The sequence below is a fragment of the Polypterus senegalus genome, chromosome 4 (assembly GCF_016835505.1).
Source record: "Polypterus senegalus isolate Bchr_013 chromosome 4, ASM1683550v1, whole genome shotgun sequence".
Classification (NCBI taxonomy): Eukaryota; Metazoa; Chordata; class Cladistia; order Polypteriformes; family Polypteridae; genus Polypterus; species Polypterus senegalus.
Genome location: NC_053157.1, coordinates 197,597 through 219,400, shown reverse-complemented (window position 1 = coordinate 219,400; position 21,804 = coordinate 197,597). Strand labels below are relative to the sequence as shown.

Sequence of the window (21,804 nt, the reverse complement as noted above, 5' to 3'; positions counted from 1 at the left end):
GGGATCGGCTCTGAGCCCCTTTCTTATTGGTAGTGGTGATGGACAGGCTGACAGACGAGATTAGACAGGAGACCCCGTGGACTGTGATGTCTGCTGATGACATTGTGATCTGCAGGCTGAGGAGACCCTGGAGAGGAATGAAGGTCGGTAGGACCACCAAGACAGAATACATGTGTGTGAATGAGAGGAAGGTCAGTGGAGTGGTGAGGATGAGGGCAGTAGAGTTGGTGAAGGTGGAGGAGTTTAAATACTTGGGATCAACAGTACAGAGTAATGGAGATTGTGGAAGAGAAGTGAAGAAGAGAGTGCAGGCCGGGTGGAGAAGAGTGTCAGGAGTGATTTGTGACAGACGGGTATCACCAAGAGTGACAGGGAAGGTCTACAGGACAGCAGTGAGACCAGCTGTGTTATATGGCCTGGAGACGGTGGCACAGGAGACAGAGCTGGAGGTGGCAGAGTTAAAGAGGCTAAGATCTGCACTGGGGGTGACGAGGATGGACAGGATTAGAAATGAGGACATTAGAGGGTCAGCTCAGGTGGGACAGGTTGGTGACAAAGTCAGAGAGGCGAGATGGCATTGGTTTGGAGAGATGAGGAGTATATTGAGTGAAGGATGCTAAGGACAGAAGAGGAAGGCCTAAGAGGAGGTCTATGGATGTGGCGAGAGAGAACATGAAGGTGACGGGTGTGACAGAACAAGAGGACAGAAAGATATGGAAGAGGATGATCTGCTGTGGCAACACCTAAAGGGAGCAGCCAGAAGAAGAAGAAGAAGAAGAAGAAGAAGAGTTGAACGTATTTGGACTTCTTTGCTTTGGAGTTTCTTTTGAGGCAAATCCTTTTTCCACTTTTACTCTCTTTGTCACCCTTGTCATTTAAGCCTCTCCCTTTTCTACAGAACTCATGAGCTTGGCGTGTGTCACAAAAGACCCCAGACTGTCCCCATATGTTGTGATCCTGGCTGCTAAAGCCTGAAGTCGAGTGTGTTGTTCACAAGCCTGAGTCCAGAACACAACTGAACACTTGGAGGTAAGATGGCTGCTGCAGGAAATGATGTCATCTGTGCCGGAAGTGACGTCATCAGAGGGGGCGGGTCCTGTCTGTAAGGAACTGAGAGAGACAGTCAGCACATCCTGCCACCCCCTGGTCTGATGTGGTATTACGTGTACTCAAGCCCTTTCGCTGTCGCCTGATCGCACGTGTGTGGCACCTGCCCGTTGAGTTTAGTGCAGCTGAGTTGAGTTTGTGTGGCGTGAGGCTGAACCGAAATTATAAAATGAAATCCGTTTCACAATTTGAAACTCGCCAAAGAGAGGAATTGGGACAAAGTGATAAACCACAGGAGTCAAGACGGAAAACATCCCTGGTGGCACCCAAAAGTGAGCCATCAGTGCCCTCTGTGCCAAGGTACCATCACCCAAAAACTGCCAAGGAGCACCTCAGTGGAGCACAGTGGGCACAAAATGGGTACAGCTCAGCAAGTGTCAACACGAGCAAGTGAAGTGCGTGTCATGTGACAGGGGGCACAGCCTCAAGATTGGCAGTTGGGAGGCTCTTAGACAGGCAGCCAATGCCAGTTTCGAGGATTTTGTGGACGCTTTGAAAAAGTTGGCATGACGTGTAGAAGTTTCATTGTGAGGTCAGTCTTTCATGAATGGCTGGCTCTTCACTAAAACACTCAACCACGCCAGTCCTACCCAGCAGCTTGTCCCAAAGTGACTTCTGAAGGTCCCTAAAGTCCTCCTTGGTCACCACTTGGTCCCACATTCCAGCTGCATGTGGTCCTCTCCACCATTTGAGCATCCAGTGGTATCCCCGTCGTCCTGTCACCTCCTCATCTCCTTCAGGTCACTAGTGTGACCTCCATGACTTGTACCTCCATGCCAAGGCGCTATATAACCTGACATCATGAAGTGGAGCAGGAGCTTCAGGGACCTCTTGAGGTGTCTGCTTGATCATCCAAATGCACAGAGCAGTGAAGGTGGTGCTGCAGCTCCATGCCAGTCGAGACGCGGTAAGGGGTGGTGCTGGGTCAGTCCTGTCTGGCCTCTCAGGGATGACACACACTGGCACTGCCACTTGTCACTTTCTACCTCATGTTTGTTGCTCTAGCTTGCTGGTCTTATGCCTTGATTCTGCGCCCAAAGGCCTGGTCAGACTTCTACTCTCTGGAAACTACAAGACTGCAACAGTGTGCCCGGGCATTAGGGCACATGTGTGGCACTGACCCTGCTCTCTTGGCCCAAGTCAGTTCTGTTCAGTAGGTGAACTACAGAGAGAAACCTGCAGAGGGGCCTCGTGCCTAACGGCATGCATAGAATTCGCCAACTTCCACAAGCGCCGGTCAGCGTGAAAAGTAAGACACGTGCACACGCCTGCCACGCTACCCTGACTCCTCCCAGAACTGGGCATATTTTAATATGCAAATCAATATGCATATCACCTTCTGTTCAGTGTTTGGCTATAAGCACGGGAAAAAAATCAGCAACTGCAAAGAAAAGCACAGAGTTTGTTGGCTTAAGCAGCGGTTTAAACGACAAAAGGAAAGTGATGGAGAGATACAGCGGGGCGCAGAAACGCAGACGTGGCTCGGTGCCCGGTGCTCAGATTGGAGAGTCGAGGCCTATGAGGGCACAGAGAGAAGAAAACCGAAGGCTGAAATGTCGACTCGTCTCGTCATTAAAGCAGGACGGCGTGAGCGTCACCTGATCGTCACCTGATCGTCGAGTTTCTAAATGTATTGTGCGGTCCTGTGCTTGTCAATCGCTGTGTGATTCTTATGCCAACAGGAGCGCCAGGGCACTGATCACCACCCAGAACACGTGACATTCATGACGTACACGTGATATCATGTGCATGATGAGATGAATTGAAGCAGGTGGGGGGGGCGCCCCGTCCAGGGATTGTTCCTGCTGCGCGACCCTCGATGAAGTCATTCAGTGCCACGGGAGTGCGTCGGTCAAATGTACCAAGCCCCCGACTCCTGCCACGTAACCAAACGTCAAACCAGCTGTACGCTTACGATGCGATTCTACAAAAACGTATCCAGGGTCGCGCCAGTCCCAGCAGGCGTACAGCGCCAGGCAGGACTAGGCCCTGGACAGGGCACCAGCTTATCGCTACCGTTGTGCCAACGTGCCACCACGTCTTTAATTATGGACAGTATACGGTATTTAAATGATGTTCACAACGTCGAGATCATGTGATCTACGTACTTTAAGTGTACATCCCAGCATTCTAATGGCACACGGCGCTTGGAAATCGAAATCGACTTGGAAGGCAGTCGTCGTCATCATCATCATCATCATCATCATCATCAGTAAATACGAGGACTTGAATCGACTTCCTTTATTGTCATTGTGTGGTATAATGAGATTCAATATGCAAATCCTCCAGAAGCTCATCTTCCTCTAAAATGAGAAAATAATAAAATGATAAAAAGCAACCAACAAAATACCATCTGAATGTGCCAGTCCAGTCTCCATGCACACGCAGTGCCAGGGGCTCAGGGTGTGCAATCTGACAGCTGTAGTGCACGTTAACCGCGTGGTCACCGCCTCCCATTTCAGTCCTCCTGTAAATGCCACCCTTGGTGCCCATTCTCCCTCAGAAGACTGCCCTGGTTGCCACCCACCTTCAGAGGAGAGCACTGTCCATCTGCATTGGTGACTGGGCCAGATGAGGTCATGTGCCCCGCACCCTGTGCCAGCTTCAGCCTGCCACCTATGAAACTGGGTATCTCCACACATCGTCCTTGTGAGTGCAGGGCAAGGAGGAGACTAGCAGGGCATGAAGCACGACAGGACAGACGGCAGGAGTGGACGGCCAAGTGAGATTAATGCAAAGCAGCAGCGGCAGCACAGGAACGGCTGGGCAGACACAACGGGCACCGACACGGAGAGCGCCTTGGGCACCATAATAAAACTGCCTCGCCAAATAAAATCACCAGAGCAAGCGGCGGGTAGGAGCGAAGGCACATGGCAGAAGGAATTAAAACACAAGCTTATGGGCAGGAAGAGCGCGAGAGGCAGGGGCAAGCAGGGTCAGCGGTGGGCATCATGCCTCGTCACCCCTCCCCCACATCCACAAGTCTTTGCCCAGGATTCCTCACCTGCGTGTGTCCATCTTAAAGCCAAATGCCATCCTGCCTGGGCACACATGCATAATTCATTGAAAAGGGCATATAAGTGCCACTCTCTGAGTTCACCACACTGTGCCAGGCATGTAATGAAAATGAAATGAAAATGTAAAAAAGCCTTGCGCTTGTGCCCCATCACTGATCACCATGGGCATGGGTAGATGTTTCAGCTTGATGCCAGCGGAGGGGAGCATTCGGGGATTGGCACTGCCATCTCATGTGAAGTCATCCACAGATCTCAGCTTTGTTCTTCTGCACTACCGATAGTATCCCTGTCACCAGACCCCTGCCACTGAGGGGCCCAAGTGGGTGGGTGTGCCAGTGCAGGCTTGTGTCCCGCCTATCTGAATGGCCAGTGAGTTTGAGGATGCCAGGCCTGTGCCCTAAACTGAATGCACAGAGCCACTTGATATCATGGCAGTCTGTCCTGGGGCAAAATGGCAGTTCTGGCAGCCTGGGTGACACCTGGACACCAGCCGACTGTCCTGCTTGCCTAATTTCACGTGACAAGTGGAAACATTTAGGTGACATCTCAGGGGTGAGGGTGCCACCATGTGTACAAACCTGTGCCCTTTGAAATGAGGAGGCTCAGGTGCCCACCACCAAAGTGAGAACAGAGCAAGTGGAATGAGTGGGCACAGCTCTCACGAGGACAGGAAAAGACGAGCACCGGTGACCTCACGTCACTCAGCCCAACACCAAAATGTTTTGTGCCACCCTAGTGGCTAACATGCTAACTTGTCCATACCCAGGACACATGGTGCCACTGCACCCACGCAGGCTCACATCATTCAAATCCAAGTGCCCATCCATTGTCTCTGATCACGCCTGCCCAATCCTAATAGGAGTCACAGGGAGCTGGAGCCCACCTGGTCACATATGGACCAACCCCTGCCCACCGCACTGCCACATAAAACCAAATGGGATTGAACACTGCATGGCATTCGCAATCAAACCCAGCACATGGCAGAAAGCAGTTCTGGGAGGGATGCCAATCTGTCACTGGGCAGTTAGTCTACCACAGGCATCTGTGGGGAGACAACAGGGAGACCACTCGGGCGCTGACCAGATGTGGGCTGGTGGGTCTGTGAAGTGGTAGTGCTAGTCACATTGGCACCCACTTCCCAAACCAGCCATCTTTAAGTTGTAAAGCGCCTTTGTTTCCTGCCCCAGTCCCCCAGGGTGCCCACCCAATGGTCTACACGTCTGCTTTCTCCAGGCTGGTGGGCTTGCTGCTCAGGGTGACACCAGTGAGGTTTGGACTGGCAGCTTGAGGGGCAACATTCAGCTGCACTGCCTGGCATGTCCACCCCTAGCACGGATTCGTGGCGCTCACAGGGAGAGCACACCAGCTGCAGACAGACAGAGACTTGCCACTACGCCACCCACACACCAAGGACCAGGGATCACGGTTATGCCCGCTCAGCCTCGAATGGTGACGTTTTCATTTTGGCCTGCGCCCTTTTAAATCCCACCATCAAAGCGCAGCTCTCAGTGCCAAATGTTATCAAGCGGCCAGCAGATGGCGCTGGGTGCCCGTGTCCATGCTGGGTCATGTGGGGTCGTGTGACTGATGGCTATGCGCTCCCCCGCCCCGCCAAACGCCATTACCAAGGGGTCAGCGTGAGGTCGAGGGCCCTAATGGGAGCTGGGGGCAGCTTGACGGATCGGCCGCAGCGGCCATTGGCTTATTGGCAGGTGGCCTGATGTGCCGCAGACATGCTGGAGTTGGCGTGAAGGGTTGGGGCAAGGAAAGGGTTAACGGCAAAAGGGGGACAGCAGCGCCAAGTTGGCCAGGCAGAAGGAGGGTCCTCAGCACACCTCCCATTAGCGAGGCAGGGAGGCCATTTGGTCACGTGGTGAGACACCCAGGACGGGGCAGTGCCCACTCACCCACAGGGCGAGTGCAAAGTAGGAATAGATGAGCAGACGCAGGTAAGGCTGAATTAAGACCCCACAGTGCCCTGACACTCAAAGCACGCATGGGCATCGTCTCCATTGTGGTGGCCCCATCTAGTGGCCTAGGCATTGCACTGCAGTCTGTGCCAGTGTCTGTGCCAGGTTGGTGTTTGCTCTGCTATTCTTCAAATGAGACACGGGTTCAAATGATAAGTGACCTTCGATAGGGGCCTGACTGTGCCCCAGCTAGCCAGTGTGCCTGTCACCTGGCAGAGTCAATGATGGTGTTGAATGGCATACTTCACTCTGTGGTGCCCCCTGATTCCACAATGCAGAAATCTCAGGTGACTGAACGGGTCACTTCAGCCTCGGATCCTCTGAGCCTCCTCCACTGCCCTGCCAGCTTGTGTTCCCCTGGTATTTTTGGCACCTTGTCCTTCTGAATTGGCACTCTTTTCTGTATGGCGCTTTTTGACACCTGACTCCACTTGTGCGGGGTTCACGATACAAAGGGTGAAGAAATGTCCATGTTGGCATCTGAAGGGGAAGCAGGTGGGTGCTAAGGGTGGCTCCCATTTCTACTTTTTCTAGGTTGTCTGGTTTGGCGTTGTCTTGTTGCCATGTGCTGTGAAAGTCACTATAAAGGAAAGGACAACTGAGTGCTGATGCCAAGGTGTCCAGTCGGGTCTCATTAAGCCCCATGATGCTCATCTGCATGGCCTGTGCTCAGGCAGCCCCTCAAAGAAGAACAACATGACTGGCATTTGGCCATCTCGCTACTGGGCTCTCTTGGTGGCATCACAAAGGATAAGAAAGAGACGAGAATGTGAAAGTGGGACCTTCCTGGGTACACCAGTGTGCGAATGTCCAAGGGCCAATGTGGAGTGCCAGCCCAGCAAATTCACAGGTTAGTCCCTCAGCCCACCTCTCGTGAGTGACCCGCATCATGGTAGGCACACAAATGGCAACGAACAAACCGATGGAGGTGGCCTGGAAATTGACACTCCTCTCCCTTTTGGCATCACCATTACCGAGATGCCAGGCTCAGGCCATTGTGAGGATCGCTGCGCTGACCCGCAGCCCCCCTGGTGAACTGTGCTCAGCGTGGCCCCCTGCTGGTCAAGCACTCATTTGGCTGTAAGTTCCAGCTGTAGTGCCAGTCTAAGTAAAGGTGATGTATGATGCTGGGCCTGGCTTCAGCTGAGATTGGGTGGCACAGGAGGTCTGACATAGTAACCCACATGGTGCCCAATCAGCGGCAGAACTCAGACAGGGTGGCACGGGGATTACAGTCAGTTAGCAGAGACAAAGTCAGATGTGGTCCCACTGGCACCCATAACCCCCGCTGGCCTTCCAATCTGAGGGGTAGGGAAGTGGCATTAAGTGGGCAAAGGAGGACATCAAGAAAATTAACAGAGCTGAGGAGGCTCACAAAATGGGTGGCTGCACTTTATTGGAGGGTCAAGAACCTGAGAGAGCCCTTGAGCTTCATGCCACACACATGGGGTATCGGCTTTTTGTCCTCGAGGGTCACTGTGTACAAGGCAGCTAGAGGGGGCTGTCCTTGTTTGTCAGAGAGCCCAGGATGAAAGGCACTATACAGAGCAGTGCCCATGTCATCGGAGCTGAACTGCCATTAACGAGAGTCGCTTGTGATTTGCAGGATGACTTCACTCACATAAACATTTGGGGCTGTGGGCACGCTGGACGAGTGGCGGGCACGTGACTTCACCTACTCAGGCCTCTCGGTGGCGTCTCAGGCCACCACGCTTCAATGAGCTGACATGAGTGTGAGACGGGGACAGGAGCGCCACAGGGGACAACAACCACATCTTTCAGAAAGGTGACATGGCACAGAAAATGTGAAGGATGCCATGAAGATGCCAGGCTTGGCCATTGATGTGGCCAAATGAAACGGAGCAGAGAGAACAAAGGAGCTGAAAGGAGGCCAAACACGTCATGTGCCACACAAGACCCCGTGACCGTGTGATGCTAGGGCTTGGGGTCAGCGGGCAGGACGTGGGTCTGAGTGGATGTACCACTGGCGCCAGCCCGCCTTGACCCTGGTCCTTTGCTGCCACTCCCAGTAACTCTGCCGTGTTGGCAGTCTCCACGGGCCTGATGTACTCGAATGCTGTGGGCTGATCTCCTTGCCCCCCTCTCGACATGCCCCCATGCCTCACCATGTGTTTGTCTGCCCTCTGCAGCTTAGAAATATAGAAGGTGGCACGGTGACCTCGGGGCTGCCCAGCTCAATGTCCCTCAGCCCGTGTTTGTGTGGCCAGCTTCCTCCGTTAGGATGCCCGAGTCAGGAGGTGCCCAAGTGTGTGGGCTCCTGCCCTGCACCTGATAATGCGGAGACCCTGAAGATGTGGCAGTGCGCTGAGGGGAATGAGGGACGGCCAGCGATTAGTCAGACTTGGCCAGTACAGCTAAGAGGGGGACCACCGGTCACATTTTCAATTCTCGTCCTTCTAAAGGGGCACATCACAAATATGGCCTTCGAGACAGACGAATCCCCCCGCTGCAGTGCCAATGTAAGAAATGCCCGCTCATGTGCCAGCCTCTTGGCCGCTCCACTCCAGCTTGTAGTTCTGTCAGCGCTGCCAGCGGCTTTTCATGTCCCATTATCTTCTCTCATCCTCGTTTTGTCCGGACAGGCTTTGTGAGACACTTGGCACCGCTGCCACTTTCACCGAGTCACCCCGTCTCATCTCAGCCTGCCAACTTCAGCGAGTGGCTTGTGGGCTTTTACTGCAACCCTGCTGGGGGGCCCGTTGCTCGTGGCTGGCTCGACTCGGTGGTCTCCGAGTGGCCATGAACCTGTGGGGGTAGGCGCCTACCCCAAGTGTCGCTGGTGTCACCCTTGTGGAGTGCGTCTGTTCTCCTCTGCTCGCCCCCCAAGCCCCCCATGGCCGCTGTTCGGAGGCTGACGTCACACCTGATTGATGTTCTCCTCGCGCCGCTGCTGTAGAATTCGGGGACTCCTGCGTGTCCTCTGTTTGCGTCTCCCGGTGACTTTGAGGTTAAGTGGCCTGATGAAGCGATGACGCCGAGCAGAGCAGGTAAGCCGAGAGCCCTGGGACGACGGTGACAGCGAGGACAGTTTGTTCCTGGCGTGGCTCCATCCTAAAGTTAGTTCCGCTTGACACGGCCGCTGTCCCCAGGGGGTGCGCCTGAGCAGATGACCGCGCCGTGTGCGTCTGAATCATCAAACATCATGACAGGAGGTCGCTGTCCCTCTGGGGACACCTCTGTCACCGCCACGCCATTAATTACACGTGCGGTGTTCTCCATTTAATTCAATTAAAACGTTTGGTCCTCAGCGGGGCGAGCCGCTCTCTCCATCGACCACCAAACGCCACAAAGTCGTGGGGTCACGAAGGCCACAAGAAAAGGGCTGATGGGGACATCAAGGCGTGCGCGGCTTATTCACGGTGACGGGCGCTTGGCGGCCTCTCCATATGCTGATGTGGGCTGATTGGAGCCCCCCGCCAGCCCCAGGACTCGCGACCCTGTGTGACCACCCGGGGGGAGTCCTTCACTTGTGTGAGGAGAGACCACCGCCACTGGGCTGACCAACTGAGGGGGCTTAACGAGCAGTCAGTAAAATTGACAACTTCTCAGTCGTCGTTTACAGCGGGGGGATTTGACACATGGTGGGGGTCTGCAGGCTTGGTCTGCTCGTAGAAGGGACTCGCTGGGCATTCTGTTGGGGTGACAGACAGACAGACAGACAGACAGACAGAGAAAGAAAGAAAGAAAGAAAGAAAGAGGAAGGCGCTATAAAATGGACGTGCAAGACACGACGCACCCACCCGAGTGATATCAAAGGCACTATATGATTGATAAATACGACAGACAGACAGACAGACAGTGGTCGCCCGCGCGCCCCCTCGTCCTGCCAGCCCCTTCTTCCTCCTAACGGCTCTTTTATTCTGCAATGGCTTCGCTCATTTGTGTTCCTCGCAGCTGCCCCCGCGACCCTCGGCTCTTAGCATCCTCACTAGACAGCAGACCCCCATCAGAGCTCTCGGCAGAAGGCAGACCCCCCACCCCTAAGGTCCCGCACACTTCACACCCGAAGCCCACTGAACTTCGCCAGCTCTTTAAAGCTCCGAGTTGACGCGCGCCTGCCTGCCTGCCTGCCTGCCTGCCTGCCTGCCCGCCAGCGTTGCGGGTCTCGGAGTGTCCCCGGTGTCCCCGGTGTCCCCGTCTAAGATGTCTTTCGTTTTGCTTCTGCCCGAACTCCCCGGTAGCGGGACAACAGCGCCGGGTCGCTTAGCTTTGTCTCAAGTGCCAACTTTTCTCGCGCCAGAGGTAAAAGCGGACGGGCTGGCGGTGCCCTGCGCCCCGGTGTCGGTGCCCTGCGCCCCGGTGTCAGTGCCGGTGCCGGTGCCAGTTTTCTACCTTATCCATAGCAGCGCTCCCCACAGGCCGGCGCTCCAGGCGCTCGCGGACTTCGTTCTTCTCCCCGTCATTTTCGCGACTTCTTACGGAGACATTTTTCTTTTTTATATCCCGAGCAGAAAGAGAAATCCCGGCAGTTCGGTGAGCAGCCGCCGTCAGCACCAAGAACAGTTCCGGCGTCCCGCGCCCCGTTGGGTCCTGCAGCCCAGCACGACCACCAGACGAGTGGCTAGAGAGCGGGGGGCTGCGACGGGCGCCTTTGTAAAGAACGAAATCCGACGGAGGAAAGCGCGGCTGGTGAAGCGCCCTTTGACGGGCAGTCCGTGGAGTTGTGCGCCCGCCCCCGCAGAGGCAGAGCCACGAGGGGGTCTCCTGCGTGACGGAGGGGGTCAGGCATACGTTAATGTGACTCTTCATGCGTTGCCGTTACACGATCGAGCGAGTCGGGCTGAGGCTGCTGTCCATCTTGGGGCTGCCCGCCTTTCAAGCCCCCCAGCGAGTTCTTTTTTGTTAATTTTGTATTTTATTATTAGACCCCGTGCCCCCGATAAAAGAAGGTGTATTTTTATTTTCTTTTAATGGTTGAGCGTCCATGAACTGGAAGGCCAAGAAGAGCGGCGCTCGGGCTACCGAATCCGTGCACGGCATTCCGTCACGTAAAGCTTGAGGACCCCCACATCAGGGGAGTTTCGAGGGGGCACCGTAACATTAACGCCATCTGGGGACGCTGGGAACAAATCGTACTGGGCAGTGCCCGCCACATCGGTGACCAGAACTTAGGGGTCTTCAGGAGACAGACTGAACGAAGACCCTAGAAAGCATCAGACCTTCACAGTCAGAGGGGCAAACACAAAGACAGACGCCCACCCAATCAGTGATATTCGCAGAATGTAGGAAAGGCGCTATATAAGAGACAGAGAGACAAGCAGATGGCACATTATTGGTCTCCAGGGCAAAATTTGGCATCAGAGGCGACCCCCTTAAAGAGACAGGAGTCTGTATGTCCTGACGAGGAGACCCCCGCCTTAGTCGGACCTCAGAGTCGACGACCCACCCAACCCCACGTGTGCTTAAACAGAGCTGATTGTTGGGGAATACGAGGGTGGAACAGGAACATCGAATAATGAAGATGAGGGGCACAGAGTGGTGGCAGCATGCCCACTTTCACTTTTCAGCAGCTTTGTGGATGGCGCTCGACAGACCCAAGCCCACCGAGATACCCCAATTCTGCTTCCCTCGCCCATCGAGTGGCTCTTTAATCTTTTCATTTTGAGGGGCAGGTCCCCCTCTTCCCCTGGTGGTCTTCTGCTCCAGCGTTGTTTCAAGTGCCAGTCAATGTGAGGCTGACGCTGACGAGGTCCACCAACGGCCGGCTCCTCCCAGGAGTGTCCCAATTTCACACAGATACAGTGAGTGGTGAAGAAGACCCCCAAGCCCACCAGTCACGGGGGGTTCCAAACGTCCAAGCTCATTTCTTGTCCGTTGCAAAGACACCAGAGATACTGGGAGTCTTGGAATCCAAAGGTGAATCCCAGGAGGAAAGCAGGCGGTCCTGTCGGTGGGCTGCCAGACACAAACGTGTGGTGTTGAGTGACGAGCAGGGGTGACAGGGGCACAGTCACAGTTATGAAGTACACTACACGGTGACACCGGTGACCAACAAGCACACAAATCAGTGGTGACACAAACGACAAGACAAGAGTCTCCCGTCACACAAACCGACTAGCAGACCCTGCGAGGAGACCCCGATAAAAGCTGACGGGCTCTCAGTGCTCAGCCCTGTTTGGAGGGTGTCCATTCAAAATCCAGCTGTGGTAGGGTCTCAAATGCCAAGGGTGTGGTGGCACTGATGCAGTAAACCAGTGGGGGTTTAACCAGGACCCCCCATACTAGTAAGGACCTCACCAGCAGGTAAGGTGAAGCCTCAAGAGGAATCCTCAGGTTCACAGCCCATGTGTGACGTTTACATGTTCTGCCAGGTTAGCATGGCATTCCTCCATTGGCACTAGTTTCTTTCCAAAAGACAAGCAGGATAGGCGGGCTGGCGGTCACTCTGAGATGAACTGGGGTCCTGTCCAGGTGTTGTCCCTGCCTCGTGCCTGATGATTGCTGGCATGGCCTCCAGGTGCCCCACAACGATGCCCTAGATAAGCTGGTTAGAAAGATGGACAGAGAAGAAAAAGATGAGGAAGAGGAAGAGGAAGAGGTACAACATCAGGAGCAGGTCACACGAGTGCTCAGCAGCGCACTGAACGTTCACTCAACTTCATGGCTGGTGGCCAAGGTCACCAGGACTGTCCCTGCAACTGACTTTGTGGACCCCCAGGTTTATCTCCCCCACGTCCTCTCAGGGGGCTTCAGTTTCAAGTTGCTTGGCTCACCGCTCATTGAGCCCGCGACGCTCAGGTGGGCAGCGCTCCCCTCATCTACGGTCATCTCGACTCTTCTGACGTCACCTCCAGGCCTGTCTGAGGTTGGCCACGTCTCCTGTGACAGTCCTGTGACTTCAAGGACGCGGCGCTCTGCCTGGCCATCAGTGAGCCGCGTCCTCATCGCTTGTTGTGAAAGGCGCTATATGACACAATCTGCTGGGATGGATTCATAAGTGGCAGTTGCGCTTCATTGGCCTGACCTTGCAGCGGTGGCTCGTCGTCCTCCTCCTGCGCTGTCCTTCAGCCTGGTGGCTCTCATCGATTTCTCGTCTTTTTCCGCTCGAGCGCCTTTAGGAGATGCGCCTGGCCTGCCCCGCCATCAAGCAGACAGCAGCAGTGACCTCGCCGTGTGACGTCACCTCTGCTAATGCTCATTTTCTGAAAGTGACACAGCTGACACCGAGAGCGCCACCTAGCGGCTGTTGTGTTTGTTTCACCTGCTTTTGAGGTGCGATGCGCTAAAACCTAAAGCTCTTTCTGAAAGGCGCTATATAAAAGAAGTTGGTCACCTGATCCTGCTGGCGTCTCCAGTGCAGTTCACCATGAAGGCGCTATACAAAATGACAGGAGCGTCAAGTCACTGAAGCTGCCTGTACAGATGGCGCTCGCGGTGCATTCCGTCAACTCTTTATAACGCCTCCTAAGCCCTGGCACATTTCCATGCCAGTGCCATTAACCATGTAGTGAGGCAGGCACTTGGCATGGATGGCATTGGGTGTTCCTCTTGGGAAGGGGAGGTGCTGTCGTTAATTTGCTGTCTTTAGGGGGCGCACTTCCCTCTGCAGATCCCTTATATTTAAGACAGCGTTGTGAGTGCCACCTTGTGGGCAGAGGGCCCTGTAGTGTTTCTTTCTCTCATCTGTCTCTTCTGTTTCCTTTCTACTTGTCTGCAGTGGGCCTGATGGCGGCTGGCAGTGGGCTGCACTCCACCTGCACAGAAGTGGCACCATGCCAGTGGTGCCCATATGTGCACTCATCACTCCTGACTGATTTCTTCACCAGCACCTCATTCGGAAGCAGGAAAGGTGGGCAGAGGTGGCACGGCAGGATGACATCAAACTAAGGGTGGGATGGCATGGAAAAAGCAATTACATGAAATGAATTGGAAGGAGGAGGTCAGGATGCCCACAGGTAAGTGGCACTATGAAGAGTTGGAGAGGAAGAACATGGCACTGCACTTGTGCTGTGTGGCTCAGGTTGTGGACCGCACACCATGAGGCTACGGGTTCAAATCCCACCCCAAAAGTGTCCTGGGCACTTTTTAAAATAACAGGGCTGGCACTTTGTGTTCGTGATAGAAAGGCGCTATATAAAACCCGCTTGTTGGCTCATGTCACAGCTACGCGTCCCCAAGCTGTCCAGACAGACGCCTCACCAGGCACCTCGGGGTCTCCATGCCCATTTATGTGCCCAGTCAGGCCAAATAAGCAAGGGAATTGGAGATCGGTGAGCAGCACAAAGACTTGGAAATTTGGGGGTCCGATGGCAGCTGAAACCCCCTGGACAGTAGCACCATAAAGGGTCCACAATACAGATGAAGAAAACAATGATTTGTCTCCTGCCCCGTGGTGCTCTAAAGGGTGAAGGGCACTCTATAATGTCAGCATGGCAGTTTTGGCTGGCTTTTCGTTGACGTTTTGTCACCTGTGTCACCCACGCAGCTCCAGTGCCTTGGGTGCCATTCCTGGCCTTTGCCACTTTGCATGTCCTGCCTGTATCCATGGTGGGGCCTCACAGTCGTCAGTCACATGAAGAACTTGACTGGGTGAGGGTGCCCTTCAGTGAGCTGGCATGATGCCCCCTTCCCTGCCTTGCGCCCAGTGCAGCTGGGAGTGTTTTGGAAGTGAAGGAATTGAGGCCATGAAAGGCGCTATATAAAGCGGGGAACAACAAGGACAAAGCAATGGTGTGTTGCTTCAGAAAGGCCACTGACCAGGCCACCGCTGAGTTTGGCCCATGCTGGTGCCAGATGGCCGTCATCCACCGAATGGCCAGCTGGTGACCCCCGGGCCGAGGTGGGCTCTGGTTTGAGTTATTTATTTACCTGCCAGCTTCCCTCCTACTGGCTCCACTCTGTCTGAACTAGTGTGGTGCTGAGGTGCCACCCATTGCATGGCTGCACTCGGGTCCTCATCTGGGACCCTGAGTTGGTTTGTCATGTGGTGGGCGTGGCAATGCGCTGTTTCAGTGCCCGCTCGCTCCTAATCTCTCTGCTCTCTCATCCCACCTGTACTTGGCCCCACTGTCCCCCCCTCCATAGGGGTCCTATGAGGTCGCCAGCTGTGACACTTTGCTTTTCCTCCTTGGTGCCACGCTGCCCTTCTTTTGTAGTTTTGTCACTTGCTGAAGCTTTTTGGTTTTTTTTGGAGTGTCTGGGCCTGCGGCCCCCTCTCACCCCTCAGGCCTGAACTGAGCGGGACAGTAAAACAAGCGCAGGTCACTCCTGCAAGGGGCCCATGAGGTGACACGTGTGACGGTGACAGAGTGCCAGGATACTGAAGTCAAAGGGCGTAAACCCAAATGTTAACTGACAGTTGAGCGGACCTCAGGACCACCACACCCAGTGGTCCGACTGCACCATTCATCTGCAGTAAAAGCTGGGTGGCGCATTCCAGGTGGAAAGCAGGCAGCCCCCCCTTAACAGGGGAGGGCAGACTCGGGGTCTTGCTCTTGTTGTGGATTGGATGGTGTGGTCACATGACACGTCTCTGTAAATATCTGTGACACGGCATGGAAATGCCACTCGGCGTGAATGTGAGAGTCTCTGCAAGCCCCCCGATGTCGCTATAAAGTCGATTTACTGCCCGCTCTTCTTATTAAAGGCATAAATCGTTGCTGTGCTGCGCGGCGCGGCGGCTCCTCTGGGATTCGCTGATCTTCTGATGGTGCCCACGGACCTCACTTTAATTGCCAGCCTGATGTCACTACTGGTCACCTAGCCTTGCAGACAAATAGGTCACTGGAATCCTGACAGTTTGATGTCTTGGCACATGAACTCAGCACTGGAGCTGAATGGGGTCTTGTTGTGGTGGGCTCGTTTCATTCCTCTGTTTTTTATTTATGACTACTCTTGTGCTCATTCGTGTCCCATTTGTCACTTTGTTCCTCATGTTATGTCACCACTGCGGCCCCGCCCCCACTCACTGCAGACCCTTCGCCTGTTTTTGGTTTTGATGGACTCGTTTGATGCTTGAGGGTCCTCTTCTTCGGGTTCCTCTTGGGGGGCTCACGATTGTTCTTGAATTGATTTCGCTCTTTGTTGTCCTCATAATTCTTTAATAATAATTAATAATAATAAATAATAATTTTAATCATTTCCTCTCTCCCTTCACTGATTATTGAACTCTTCCTCCTTTCCGTTGGGCCCGTGAAGGACAGTAGCTGGCACTGTGGTTTTCGAGCTGCCAGGCTGAGCCTCTTTGGAGCCATCAAATCATCCCACTTGTGGCAGTGACATTCCAAAGTTTACGTCCTGCCGACTACGCCACACGTCTTCTGCACTTCGTCTTGGCAGTGGGCCACTGGTCAAACTGGGATCAAGAAGGCGCCGCCCCCTTTCTGCATTTGATGATGAGCTGGTGACGTCACCCATCGCTCTGTTTGGTTTTTCAGCTTTGGGACTTTGGTGACAAGCACAGGTGACGGTGACTGAGGGTGAGAAACTGAGAGGAGCAGAAGATGAAACGAGACCACCGGGGGTCTGGCGGGCATGAGGACTTTGTTACGTGTCACCGGCCCTCAGCTGTGACCCGATGGCCTCTCTCTCTGGCCCTGTGGCTCTTTTTTGCTCTTCATTTTCTGAAGTTGACTCTTCTTTGTTTGAAATTCTCTCACGTTTGTTGGCTTTGTGGGATTTTTCTTTATTTAGTGAACTGAATTCAGGAATTGAAGGCGGTTGCTTTGTGCCAGGGCCTTTGGTGGCTCCCCGCGCCCTTCTTTAGCTCTCCCTGAATGTTTAGGTCGTGGTCCTCCTAAATCACGGATTGGCAGAGTCAAAGAGCAAAGACCAAGCTTGAGGTGCCAGCTAATGGCCGCTCGCTCTTGGTGTCACTGCTCCGGGTTGTCATTCCAAACCTGCTGAGCCACCGTCATAAAGACGCCATGTGACTGGCAGCAGGCGCTATAGCCATAAAGAAGATGGATGGAGCCATCAAAGAAGGGACATGCTGGTGCCAGTCAGTCAGAAAGAACCACAGCGAAGTGGCACCACCATGCCATCCCAGAGATGACGATATTTTTATATCGCAAAAGAAACCCGCAATACGAAAGTCACGATGGCCGCCATTTTGAGTGTTGAGTTGTTATGATGCCGTGGGCTCACTGGACACATCAGACACGTGCCAGGTGACCGTGACATTGCTGCCTCCTGACCCTGCATGCTGTGCCCAGTTAGGGTGCCAGTGTGGGTGGGTTACTCCACAGATGGGACACAATGTCACCAGAGCAGGGCGGGACCACCCAAGAGGCAGAGACCACTGATGCGGTGCTTGTCAAGAAATGCTGGCGCCCCTAGTGTGACAATGACCCATCTAATGACCGTGACTTTAGACTACCGACCATTTCCTGGAAAGTTCTCCTGACTGTGTCTCCAAAGGCTGCTGACTCTCTGAAGCACAGAGTGGGCTGGCATTCCCAGGTGCCCCACTTCCTGCCACAGCTGCCCCTTTGCTCATGGGCAGAAGCTCGAAAGCTCACTTGGCATTCACAATGGCATTGCTCTCCATGTTGGTCTGACTCTTCTGGGCACGCCGTCCATGTGAAGGCTCGGGGTTACCCACCTATCAGTGCCACACCAGGGGCAAAGAGACACGTCGTACTCCCCATGTGGTCCAGGACCCCTTCGTCATGCAGGGCTAATGGAGGCAACTCAAGCTCTGCTGCAGGACACCATATTGGAAGGCAGTTTTACCCCAGCAGTCTGTGCCCAGGCTGCCACTCGCTGTGCCTTTGGCTTCTCTCCAGACTGCTAGATCTCTGCCCCGAGGACAGTCTTGAGGTGGTCCATCATCTGATGTGGACGATGCCACGTCTGAGACACATGTGGGCCTGCTGCTCCAGCTCACCTGTCTGTCCCCTCGAAACCCACTCGTCCCGTTTGGCCAGTGTCCAAGGCACAAGGACATGGATGACAAAGTGAAAAGGGTGGTCTGACTTCATGGCAGGGCATGGAGACCCCCACACTATAAGGGTGCTCTCCTGGCTATCGGGATGTGCCATAGCGTTGGTCACAATGTGCCATAAGCACATCCCCCCAGTCCCACCCTCCAGTTTTCAGACGTCATGCCTGCCCAGGGCTAATTGTGTGAATGGGCACCGCTAACAACAAACTAACCTGTGGTGCCCAAAAATGGCACCTCGGCCAACACTAGGCATGAGCTGGCAAATCCTGTAATACAGTATGAGGGCACCACAGAATTGTGCGTCTGCCCATCCTCTGCATGGCATAACAGATGGGGGTTTTGTTTCAGAGCGTCTCAAAGGGCATTGTCAAAAACGAAAATAGAGCTTGATGGGCAGCAGCTTTATGGGTACCTCTGCCTAAACAGAATGGAGTGACATCGATGGGCTGGATGTGATGCCAATGTAGGGCAGAGAGGACGCCACCCGCATCAACAGAATGAATAAACGTGCCAGCCATGGCGTGAGGCTTTTTCAAAGTGAGTGGACAAAATGACCACACAGAGTGCCACTTTGGGTCCCCCGGGCTCCTCCTTTCTGCTCCGTCCCTTTTGCTATTGAAGTGACCACAAGAACTCAGCAAACAACCTGAAGGCGAGGCGGCCCCTTGAACTGCCCCTGGCGTTACATTTGAGGAGTGCCCATTGAGGTCTGTGCCAAGCCATCAGGGGCGTTTGAACTCGTGCCCTGGAGCTGTCAGTCATCGTAGGCTTCCTTTGAGTCCTTCCCTGTCCCTGTCACTGTCACCTGACCTCGGATTCCTCTTTGATAGTAGACACCCGAGGATTCTGCCAAGGTGCCACGATGGGAGGGCTGAGTATTTTCACTTTTGGGTCCCTGACCAGACGTGCTTCTGACTGGGCACATCACCCGCCGCCCCCACCCTGCTGCCCCAGCATCCCTTTATGCCAGCTGACCCCTGAGGAGTCCCCGAATGTCACAGCTGGAATACCGGAATCAAATTCTAGAAACGGAGAGGGGCTGCGCTTTAAATTATTCAACGCACATTTAGCGGCCATTTGCAGGAGCGCTGGCGCACGGGGGAGACCCGCTGAGTGTTTGTGGCAGCTCAGTAAACACCAATAACGTGCCAGCCTGCTCGCCTGCCCGCCCGCCCGCCTGCCATCTTTAATTCATCAGTCCGTGGGGGAGGTGCAGGGTCGGCAGGCACTTGCAGGGCTCGCCTCTCCTGAATGCTGCCCTCCTTGAATCCCAGGTACCCGTCCTGTAGCTGCACCCAGGCACTTGGTGCCAGGACCTCATGGAAGAGGATGGTGTCAGGGGTCTGAAATCACAAACACGCTTTTAAGATGCCAAGCAGGGCCTGAAGCCAAAGGTGGAATCTGTCATGAGCGTGAGTGGCACCTTGAACCTAAAAGGGCATGTGCCAGGAGGTGACCTCCGTGAGACTGCCGCCGTGGTCTGGAGGGGGTGTGTCTTGATGTGCAAGGCGCTATATAGCATTAAGCTCGATTCAGTGAGGCATCAGATGAGACCCCCACATCCCCCCACTGAATTCCAGTCGGCCGCTTGTGAGCTTCAGTCAAGCGAGAAACGAAGACGGCGGAGACGTTTAATGAGCCGCTCACTTGGCGCAGGTCCGCACGCTGGCAGCTTGGGGGGCCGCACGACAGCCCAGCGTCTCAGAGGCCATTAAGGACAGAGTGCGGTCTTAATAGCGAGCTGTCAGAGGCGTTCATGACACGAGTGCCGCTCAAGCAGACAGTCATGTGATGCCGCCATGTGTGCCACAAGATGTCAAAAGCCCCGGGCGGATGGCGCACAGCGACGCCACACCACATACGGGACGAGACGAGGGGCCTGAGCCTGTCTGAGCGCCGGGGTCCTGACCTGCCCGATCCCGCGCATGTTTCAATTTGGACCGATGGTCAGTGGTGTGGCCCAGCTGGTCGAGCAAACACAGCCTCAAGATGAGGGAGTTCAGTGGGCTTCCTGCAAGGGCGGGCACAGTGGCCGAGGTCCAAGCGGACCTCCAGAACGTTCTGTGCAAGAACAGGCAGATGTCACGAAACTCAGCAAAAGTCTCCCAAGTCCAAAGCTGGGCAGAAACGCCAGAGGCCAGAGGAGGGGCCGCAAACAAAATGCCAGGCCTAGGATCAGACCGACTACGCCAGATGAAGACAGGCCAAGATGGCATCGAGCAGACCAAAATCAGCCATGTGCTTGTCATTTGAGAGGTGAGTGAGACATGGTGGATGCCCATCTCATTTGGTAAGCCAGTTCAGGTGGAATGCCAGCTGTCGGCCTGTGCCACTCACTCATGTGATGATATCTGGGCTGTCACACATAACACAAGGTGGCCCCCTAGTGGCCAAGCAGCAGGCTGTCCGTCCACAGAGAGTTACCTCAGTAGCTTGTGTGAGGAGGTCAAATTAGAATGAAGGGTCCTTAAAGAATGCCACCAGTAAGGGTGGCACACCAGTTAGTGCTACTGCCTCCCACCTCTGGGGACCTCTGTGTGACATAACATGGACAGGACTGGGAGATGCTGGACAGTGGTGGACTGGACGTGCCACCTGGAGCATCTGGGTTAGCTTCCGAAAAAAAGAAAAAGCAGCCAGGGTGCCCCCTAGTGGGCAGACATTTCTACTGCCAGCTGTAGGACTCGGACAGTGAAGGAGATCAGCAGAGCTTCATCTTCTTTAGCGTCTGCCCTGGCATGGCACACTCTCAAGCAAACAACAAGACCGTGTCACCTCACCTGTCTCCATTCATTCACCCTTCCATCGTTCAACCAGCTTATTAATCCAGCAATGCCACCTGAGGCCATCAGCCTGCTGTCACCAACACCTGGGTAGAGGTCCGATGGAGACATCTGTGTATTCAAGTGTCACCCACTACTGGCTAACCGAGTTCTTGGCTTCAGCCTAGTGGTGGGCACGCAGACGTCCTGGCAGTGCAAATGCATTTGTGGTAAAGTATGTGCTATATAACTCGGGAGGTGACAGCTTCCAAACCTGCTGATGTGACGTGATTACACTGAGGTCACCTCAGCACTGCAGAGCCACCCCTGTGAAGTGACATTAGTTCTGCAGGTCCCTCTGCTGTGCCCCGTAAATGGCGGACTTTGGGCAGGTGACGTCACTCTCTATTGAAGTGCGCAGTCCGCGAAGAGAACCGTGCAGCGTGTCGAAGGCGCCCCCTTGTGGACACAGCGTTTTGTACAAGAGAGATATGGCGGCGGCTCCTCGGGTTTTCAATAATAATAATAATAATAACACCTTTTATTTATATAGCGCCTTTCCGATGCTCAGGGCACTTCACAGGGTATGCAGTGTTTTTAGTGGTGACAGAGCTCGTTAGACACCCCGGCCCCCCTGTCCCTCGAGCTTGGTGTCCCCTCGGTTTTAACTGGCACACGGACAGGGACCGACAGGACAGACTCGGGGGACACTGACGGTGGGCGGCCGGTTCGGTCCACTTCAGAAGGGGCGCATCCCTGTTCAAACTGGGCGTCTGAGGTGAGGTGGGACAGCTGGTATGTGGTGGGCATCACGACACCCTGACGAGGGACGTGAGCAGAGGGGGCGCTGTGATTGGACACCCGAGCTTCTTCTCCTTCGGAGACGGGCGACAGTGGGGGGTTGCTGCGGAGCTCGTTGGTCTTTTTCTCTGATTAAGAAATACAATTGGAGTGACAAAATGTCGCCATGTCATATTCAGGTCACCGAAATCAAATTAAAAGGTCGACGCGCAGAGGAAGAAAGATTTGCAATAATAATAGCG

At 54.4% G+C, this 21,804-nt stretch overlaps 1 protein-coding gene across 2 annotated transcripts in view; it reads right to left on the bottom strand.

The window, feature by feature from the left end:
• glra3 (glycine receptor, alpha 3) overlaps window positions 1-10,680 on the bottom strand; it is a 51,863-nt gene extending 41,183 nt beyond the window's left edge. The window contains exon 1 of one of the 2 annotated variants that reach the window (XM_039750073.1): window positions 10,448-10,680. In XM_039750073.1, the coding sequence (XP_039606007.1) occupies window positions 10,448-10,518 (71 nt within the window). In that variant the 5' untranslated portion in view covers window positions 10,519-10,680. Of the gene's footprint in view, window positions 1-3,634; window positions 4,533-10,447 lie in introns of those variants that run through there. The other variant, XM_039750074.1, reaches the window with a different exon arrangement.
• Between the last annotated feature and the right edge of the window lie 11,124 nt (window positions 10,681-21,804).